We start from the raw sequence: 8,175 nt of genomic DNA, 5'->3' as shown, positions 1-8,175 counted from the left end.
TCTTATAGGATATCTTCCCTTAGACTGAAAAAAGAAGGTTTGAATTGTACAAGAAGAAGATATCAATAGAAAAGGCTTTATAATAATGATAATAATAGTAATACATTTTATTTTAAGTGCCTTTCAAGATACCCAAGGTCACTTCACATTAAAATATAATACCAGAAAAAAATGGCCTAATTCAGAAACATATTAGCATGTGAGAGGGGGAAGACATGTTCAATCATTCTCAGAGCCTGGCCTAATGCAGCAGACACTTATACATTCAAATTGGCATGTAGGGTAATTTAAGCATGTACATACCACCCACAATAAGTAAACCCCCACAGGCCTAGAGCGGAAACGTAGGAATATAGGCCTACTGACATTGAAAAGGCCCTTCACCTGACCTTGAATTGTCAGTATCCACAGGCAGTCAATCGCTGGGCTGCTCATATGTTTACAAAACATTCCTTTTCATGGTATTGCTGTGGGTGATGCTAGAAATTACGGTGAGGATGAATTCCCAGAATCAGCAAAAAACACAAATATTGTGCTTTCTCGTGATAAGTTGTAATGGACATAGGCAATTTCAACAGCAAATCACTTTAATTGAATACAGAAAGGACAAAAGCCTGTATGGTGAGAGTGAGAGACGGGGGTAAGCAATTGTGGAAATGAGAATGGCTCCAACCTGTTGCCCATCAATAAAAGAGTATTAGGGCTGATGGCCCGGAGGGAAGATTTTTTTCGTTTATTTTTAGCATGAAGCTCATTCGGTACCATCACCTCACATAAAACACAGAGAAAACAAAGTAGGCAACAAAATAAAAATCATGTTTTCCCATCCAGGTAATGTAGCCAATCTAAGTGCATTCTCCTAAATATATATAGTCAACTGAAAATAGCAGGAAAGCGTTTGAGCAGACAAATACTGGCACTTAGATATGAATCATCTCATGAGGGGAAAGACTTTGGCCTAGCATCCCAATTAAGGTTTCGTGGAATAGTTCACCTGTCCAATTTAACATAGCAGTCTATCCACTCAGAGATCTTAAATGATATTTTCTCTCATGGTCATCTTGTGCTTCTTATACTGAGAAGCCCAGTGATGTCATAAACTAGTATGCCTACATGGACATAAAAACTAATATGAATCAGACGTTTGGCCAAATGATGTTTCCTGTCATGATGAAAGCATAATTTGTTTGACATACACCCACTGTAAAGGCTATGTCAAAGGGGACAAAAGGCAAAAGCAGACTACGACAGAGGCATATGCCGCATATGTAGTCCATATGTATGACGTGAATGATTCAAGGACATCTAAAATGTTGCATAGAAAATGCGATGACGCGTTTGCTCCGATGGTTGTTTTGATTATCATGTATTTATGTAGACCGGCTTTTGTGAGTTTAGTGAAAGTGGCCCCACAAAATCGAATAGCTGCTGGACGCATCCCAAGACCAGTGGTGGAACAATTGCACACAGGGACCCAGGGCAAAACTCTGAAAGGGCCCCCCATACGGGCTGCATATCAACAATACCAGAGGGCCCTGGGCCCAGGGGCGAATGCCCTGCTCACCCCTCCTATAGTTCCACCCCTGCTCAAGACTCCCCCGGACATCTGATGAGCACAAGGCCACTCTGAGACCCCGCCCCTTCATCAGCCCCAATGAGGCATCATGTGTACTTCGGCCTCCCTGCCTGACTCTCTCTCTCTCTCTCCCTCTCTCTCTCCCTTTCTCTCTCCCTCTCTCACTCCCTCAAGGGTGCTATAAAGGGGAAAACGCTGCTCCTCCTCACCTCAGGAGCCATCAAACAAACACACCAGGAGAGCAGAAGGTAAAGAATATAACGCATGCACACACACACACGCACACGCACACACACACACACAGACACAGAGACAGACACAGACAGACAGACAGACACACACACACACACACACACACACACACACACACACACACACACACACACACACACACACACACACACACACACTCCACACACCACACACACACACACACACACACACACACACGCCACAAACGTGAGCGCACCTGCACACAGATTTTTTCAGGAAGTGTTCTTTATTAGATCTTTAAGTTACATGATGCAATTTGCTCTTGATCAGTTTCTTTGCTGCCTGCAATGCTGTCGACCAGTGTGGTTAAATGTTTTGTGTAATTTTGCAAGTTATTAAACATAAATATACTATATGTGTATTTACAATCTATGTAATAACATGACTTGATTAGTCATAGTCGGTTCCTGAGCATGCAGTGACAAATTGCTTTGAAGACGACTTACGATATGCCCCTATGTTGTTATGCTGCATTGTTTCTTCCTTAATGCTGCCTGTCTCCCTGCCTGTATGGTCCATGTTTATCGGCCCCACCCTTCCCTTGTCTTATTGTATTGTGCATGTATGTAATGTACAGGTGGGTTGACGGGTCTGTTCTAAAGGCACTTGCTCTGCTGCGACGCCACTCCTGTGGTGAGAACGAATTTCCCCTTGGGAACAATAAGGTCTATCTATCTATCTGTCTATCTATCTATCTATCTATCTATCTATCTATCTATCTATCTATCTATCTATCTATCTATCTATCTATCTATCTATCTATCTATCTATCTATCTATCTATCTATCTATCTATCTATCTATCTATCTATCTATCTATTTCTCCAACCCCAGGTATCTGATTGAACATGTCCAGTCCATTGAGGCACTGCTGGTGGATGCTCATCTTGCTTCATCATCAGGCCATGAGTGCGGTGCGCACCAGTCGCATGGCAGACTCCAGCCCCAGCCTGAGGATGGTGGAGGCAGCCCTGCTCTCTACTTTAGGTTAGATTCCACACACACTGGTGAATAGCTACATTTACATGAGACATTTAATTCTGAATTACGTAACAAACTTTAATTCTGAGTAAAGCTTAGGTAATTCCGCTTTGAAAACGTCATGTAAACACCTCTCTCTTAAGATCAATGTAAACTCGAAGGGACTATTTAATTCGGAATTATTAATTCGGAATTAAAAACATCATATAAATGTATGAGTGTCTTAAGATTGCACTTTTTTGTATCCCTTGCACAACAAACAATGTTACCGTAATCTTGGAGTTACCACAGTACACTGTCCCATTCATGCTCCTTAATTGTAAAGCAGTTCATGAATAGTCCATTGCTTGGTGAGATTCGATAGTCAAAATGGAATTTTGTGCAGTGCCACCATATACTGTACGTCCGTAATTCATGAAACCTGTACTTTGTCATGTTTGGCTCCAAGAAAAGGAATCTCAAGCCAGAGAGAGAGGGGATCCCTTCCAGATGGACTTGGACTCGATTGCAGAGGAGCTGATGGATGACCCTGGAGCTTACGATGAAGTATGTACTTGCATAGTCATAGTCATAATTACAGTATGTGCTCTGTACTGCCTTGTCAAAAACAAAGGAAAATCGAGATAAATAGCATTTTATGTTTTACTTTCATTTTTAGTTTTTATTAGTTTCTGTTGATCATGTTAATATTACTCAAAGCATGGCGTATAATTACAAAAATAGTCTTGTTGCAAAAAACCCCAACATCATTACTCTGGCGGCAAGTGAGAGAAAACATGTTGACAGTTTTGTTTATGTGCTATCTAATGCATGCCCTTCCCTGTCCTTTTTGGGAATTTGAAGCTTTCAATAAGTTCCTTTAAATATGTTTATTTATAGAATTTTAATACTATTGAATGTTTTGCATATCAACACAAAATGGCCTTGCATGTTTAGGTTTTGTTCATGTGTGCTTTTCCTTTCCCTTACTCCATCCCCTTTCAGCATGCTCTGTCAGGTCTAACAATCAAATCAAATGTGCTTCCTAAATATCAAAATAAAGGAGGGTCCTGAGGCAACTTAATAAAGGTTTAATTCATACATTTTATTAATAAAACAAAAAACTCAACAGCAGAGTTGTCTCAGACCCTCCTTTACTTTGACGTTTAAGATGCCCCTTTTCCCTGGAAAAGCACCTGCACACTACACTATTGATTGAGAACCAGGATAGCGCCCCCCATCTGTCTTTTCAAATGTGCTTCCTTTATATACTTACTTACTGCAGTTTTCCCCAGGATGGTAGCCAAGCCATGATGCTCCAGGGCCGTTCCACCAAGGCCCCGCGGCGCTGCGTCCCCCACCAGCAGTCCTGCCTGGGCCACCAGACGCCCTGCTGTGACCCCTGTGACACCTGCTACTGCCGCTTCTTCAAGGCCTACTGCTATTGCCGCAGCATGGACGCCACCTGCTCTCACGGTCATGGACGAGCCTAGCATCAGCATCAGCATCAGGACCGACTCCAGCATCCTCTCACCTGACCTGCCTCAATGGGACTGCACTGCACTGTGTTGATATGCACGGAACAAGACGGAGGTAGCGTTTTTAAATGTGCCTACATGATTGTGTGTATAATAATAATAATACAGTATTTCTCAATTGGTTTTGTACATTTCTCGAATCTCTCTCGCAATTTGCAAAACATAATATTCATTCTCAAAACAGCTTTAACAAATGGCAAAACACCGTGGATAACCTGCAAAACCGAGTCTCTTGCTCAAAACCCTTATTTGTCTTTCAAAATCAAGTTTTTTGTGTCAATGAACGTATCAGCGCCAGCAGAATGGTTAGTCATTGTGTCATAGTGTATGGACAAGCTAGTCAAATCAATTTCTCATGTTGTCAATTGAATAGTACACTCTTGAGGATCTTTTCTGAAGTGAAATGTTGTTTAGATTGGATGGTAAATGTTGTAAATTCGGCTTTATATTACATTGATCAGATAAGATTGAGATAGTTTCATGCATTCAGTGACAAAGCTTTTTGAGTGATATGACAAAAGCAATTGATAATGTACGAAATCACTGAGAATTGTACACAGCCATAGCATGGTGGATGAGAGCATTTGCTGTATGCCGAAAACAATGAGAAACTGATTTGACCATGTGCACAGGTAACACCAGGAAGTCACAATTGAACAAAGACTTTTGAGAATCATTATTCTGTTGTGAGAAATGTACAAAACCAATTGAGAAAAATTGTAACATATCGCTAGTAGCAGATTGTTTTGTCTGTTTTTAGAATTTGAGTTAACACATATAATGTAGTGTGAAATAAAGTTGTAGCAAATTAGATGTGTTCCTCTTCTCCTGTGTAAACACTGTGTATTTCTTTACGCGCTTTTGTTTTTCATAGGTATTTATCGCTTCCCATGTACAGGTCGCAGGTGTTTTGTCATGATGTTTCTGCCTTTTGTCTGGAATCAGAACTGAACTGTTTTCTGCTTGTCTTCAGTAATAAGAATGTTTGTTGGTACAGTAACTGACATCCTATCCCCTCACTAGACATTTTCACACACACACACACACGCACACACACACACACACACACACACACACACACACACACACACACACACACACACACACACACACACACACACACACACACACACACACACACACACACACGCACACACACACACAGAGCGAAGTAGGACATGTGTTTTGGTTCATGCATGATTTTTGGGCGGATTGTGACATGAGGTAGCTGTGATTAATTTTGTTATCACATAATGTTGAATGATGTGAAATAAAGTCGAGCATCCTGATTGGTTTATTAAGCTATACATTTACCCTCCAAGACTCCAAGAAGGGTTGATTGGTTTATTAAGCTATACATTTACCCTCCAAGACTCCAAGAAGGGTTGGTTGACATTCATTTCTGTATTGTAGACTGCAGGACTGTAATGATTGCTAGGGGCAGGTTATAGTTGAAGACGGTTTACATCCTATAGAGCAGTGGTTCTTAACCTTTTTTTCTTAACGCACCCCCTTACCTGTGCCCAAGACAAGCCGCGCACCCCCAACCTAAACTTCTACATGTGTATACGCACAAAAAGTGAATTAAGTGATTAATTACAATGATTCTGTTTGAGACATGAATCAATACTTTACATGGGGACCAAAGCATGTATTACATGTAATTTGGTTTTGATTTGGCCCAATTATTATGTTTGCAAGCAGAGTTTTGGTCACAACCTCAACACAAACAATATTTTGTGCACCCCCTGAAATCCCTGGCGCACCCCCAGGGGGTGCCCGCACCCCAGGTTAAGAACCACTGCTATAGAGTGTATGACCAAACAGTTTTCTCAATGGTCAATGGTACTAAAGGTATTTACCCCCTACTGGACTAGACAACAGAGCTATGCATTTACTGCATGCTACATCTACTAGCATGTAAATAGACATTCTTGGGTTTTTGTGTGCATGCATCTATGCATTGTACTGTAAACGCGTTTGTGGCCAACCATGTTTGCTTTCAAGACATCTGATGTGTCATGTCCAGGCACTAGTAGGTCTAGTTCTGATGTTATGAAATTAGGCTTTGTTACGATCGCTTCCAGACTAATCTAATTTAGGACTATTAATAGTGTGTGTGTGCGTGCGTGTGTGTGTGTGTGTGTGTGTGTGCGTGCGTGCGTGCGTGCGTGCGTGCGTGCGTGCGTGCGTGCGTGCGTGCGTGCGTGCGTGCGTGCGTGCGTGCGTGCGTGCGTTCGTGTGTGTGTGTGTTCATGTGCACTTTCTCATGTGAACCCCGGACAATTGGTGCCTTCTTGGCAGCCTCAGCAGCTATGTGAAATTGAGAATGTAGGCTATGTTTGTATTTGAAGCACTTTGAGTCAACTGTATAGTAATTAGTGATATTATGCTATATAAATATACATTGTTATTGTTGTTGTATTTCTGATCTGTGTATGCTAACATTCATGTATTCCTGGAATTGTGTGGTATACAGTACATGGGATTTCAAACTTTCTCACTATAAGGTCTCAGAGGATCTTTGTATTCAAAGCAGAACTCTGTTCCACTACCTTTCCAAAATTACAAAAAAAAATATTATGGCGAATTTTACATGTCATAGTTCAGTTCCACAGATACAGCAAGAACAATATTGTTTCCGCACCGTCACATGTATGTGTGTTGATTTTGGATCGTCTGGCTAAACCAAGCTCTACTGTTAGTTGTTTGGACAATTTTTAATTTCCCTTGAGGGTATTGGGGCTGCTGCACCACACACCATGTTTGGAGACGTGACCAAGCAGCATTTCTCCACTGCTATATTATCACACTTTAGTTTGTCCCACAAGATATTCCGTCCACATCATCACCTTAGAACAGTAATGTCAAACTGAAGCCAAATTGGAGGCCAAATATGGCCAGCGAAGCCATTTTATTTTGCAAATGTGTATTAGCTAGCCCACATGCACCATTACGTAATATATAGGCCTACAAAGTACGACTTGAGGGCAAACATTTGTGCATCACAAGAATTATGAGTGGGTCCAGACAGTGTAACAACACATACTAGCACATAGAAGTAGGTAGTAGGCCCAGTAAATATATGGGAATGTATTATTTGCCTAACTTAAAGCATTAAGCGTGTCTACTGTATGCACAATTTCAGTGCATTTTTAAAACAAATATTGAATTTGGCCCACGACTTCATCCCAGATTTTGATTTTGACTTGCAGTACATTTGACTTTGACACCCCTGCCTTAGAACATATAATAATAATAATAATAATAATTGTATTTGTATAGCACTGTGTCATACAAGGCATGTAACTCAAAGTGCTTAACAAATGGGAAAAAACATTGTTAGAGATAGATTTAAAAGGAGAGGTATAGAGGAGAGGCAGAAAAAGCAGGAAGGCAGAGGAAGAAGAGATAGACAGAGAATGTAGAGTCATAAGGTCAACGTAGGTTAGGACCAGGATTCTTAGATGTGTAAGGTCCATAGTGGCTGGGCCTATCATAAGTCATAGATAGTCACACAGAGATTGGGCGCTCAGGTGCGGCCCCTGGTGGCATCAGGGGTGAGGAAAAACTCCCTTTCGCTTGAAGAGTTTAATTGCAAAACATTGTAGATCCATTTTGTAGACTTTAGGGAAATTGACATTTTTGTATTGGGCATTCCATTGCATTGCATTGCAAAATGCAGGTTTAAAAAGTATGTTCTCAAAATATTTGAATGGCAAGAATTCACACACAAATTATAGGACTTCTGAACAGTCATTACCCAAAAGTAAAAAATGGTGGATACACCGTTTTGAAACGAAACTCTTCACATAAATGAGACAAAAAA

At 40.9% G+C, this 8,175-nt stretch overlaps 1 protein-coding gene across 1 annotated transcript; it reads left to right on the top strand.

The window, feature by feature from the left end:
- Positions 1 to 2,696: 2,696 nt before the first annotated feature.
- On the top strand, positions 2,697 to 4,301 carry agrp (agouti related neuropeptide). Its single transcript, XM_063188267.1, has 3 exons — positions 2,697 to 2,835; positions 3,278 to 3,375; positions 4,104 to 4,301. Exons 1-3 carry the CDS (start codon positions 2,697 to 2,699, stop codon positions 4,299 to 4,301), a joined length of 435 nt encoding a protein of 144 aa, XP_063044337.1.
- The last annotated feature ends 3,874 nt before the right edge of the window (positions 4,302 to 8,175 follow it).

Source organism: Engraulis encrasicolus, chromosome 22, assembly GCF_034702125.1.
Source record: "Engraulis encrasicolus isolate BLACKSEA-1 chromosome 22, IST_EnEncr_1.0, whole genome shotgun sequence".
Classification (NCBI taxonomy): Eukaryota; Metazoa; Chordata; class Actinopteri; order Clupeiformes; family Engraulidae; genus Engraulis; species Engraulis encrasicolus.
This window is presented reverse-complemented; position numbering and strand designations above follow the sequence as displayed.

Coding starts and splice junctions, on each gene's coding strand:
- agrp (XM_063188267.1), top strand. CDS start 2,697: ATGTCCAGTCCATTGAGGCACTGCTGGTGGATGCTCATCTTGCTTCAT. Junction 2,836..3,277: donor AGCCCTGCTCTCTACTTTAG/GTTAGATTCCAC, acceptor TTTGGCTCCAAG/AAAAGGAATCTCAAGCCAGA. Junction 3,376..4,103: donor ACCCTGGAGCTTACGATGAA/GTATGTACTTGC, acceptor AGTTTTCCCCAG/GATGGTAGCCAAGCCATGAT.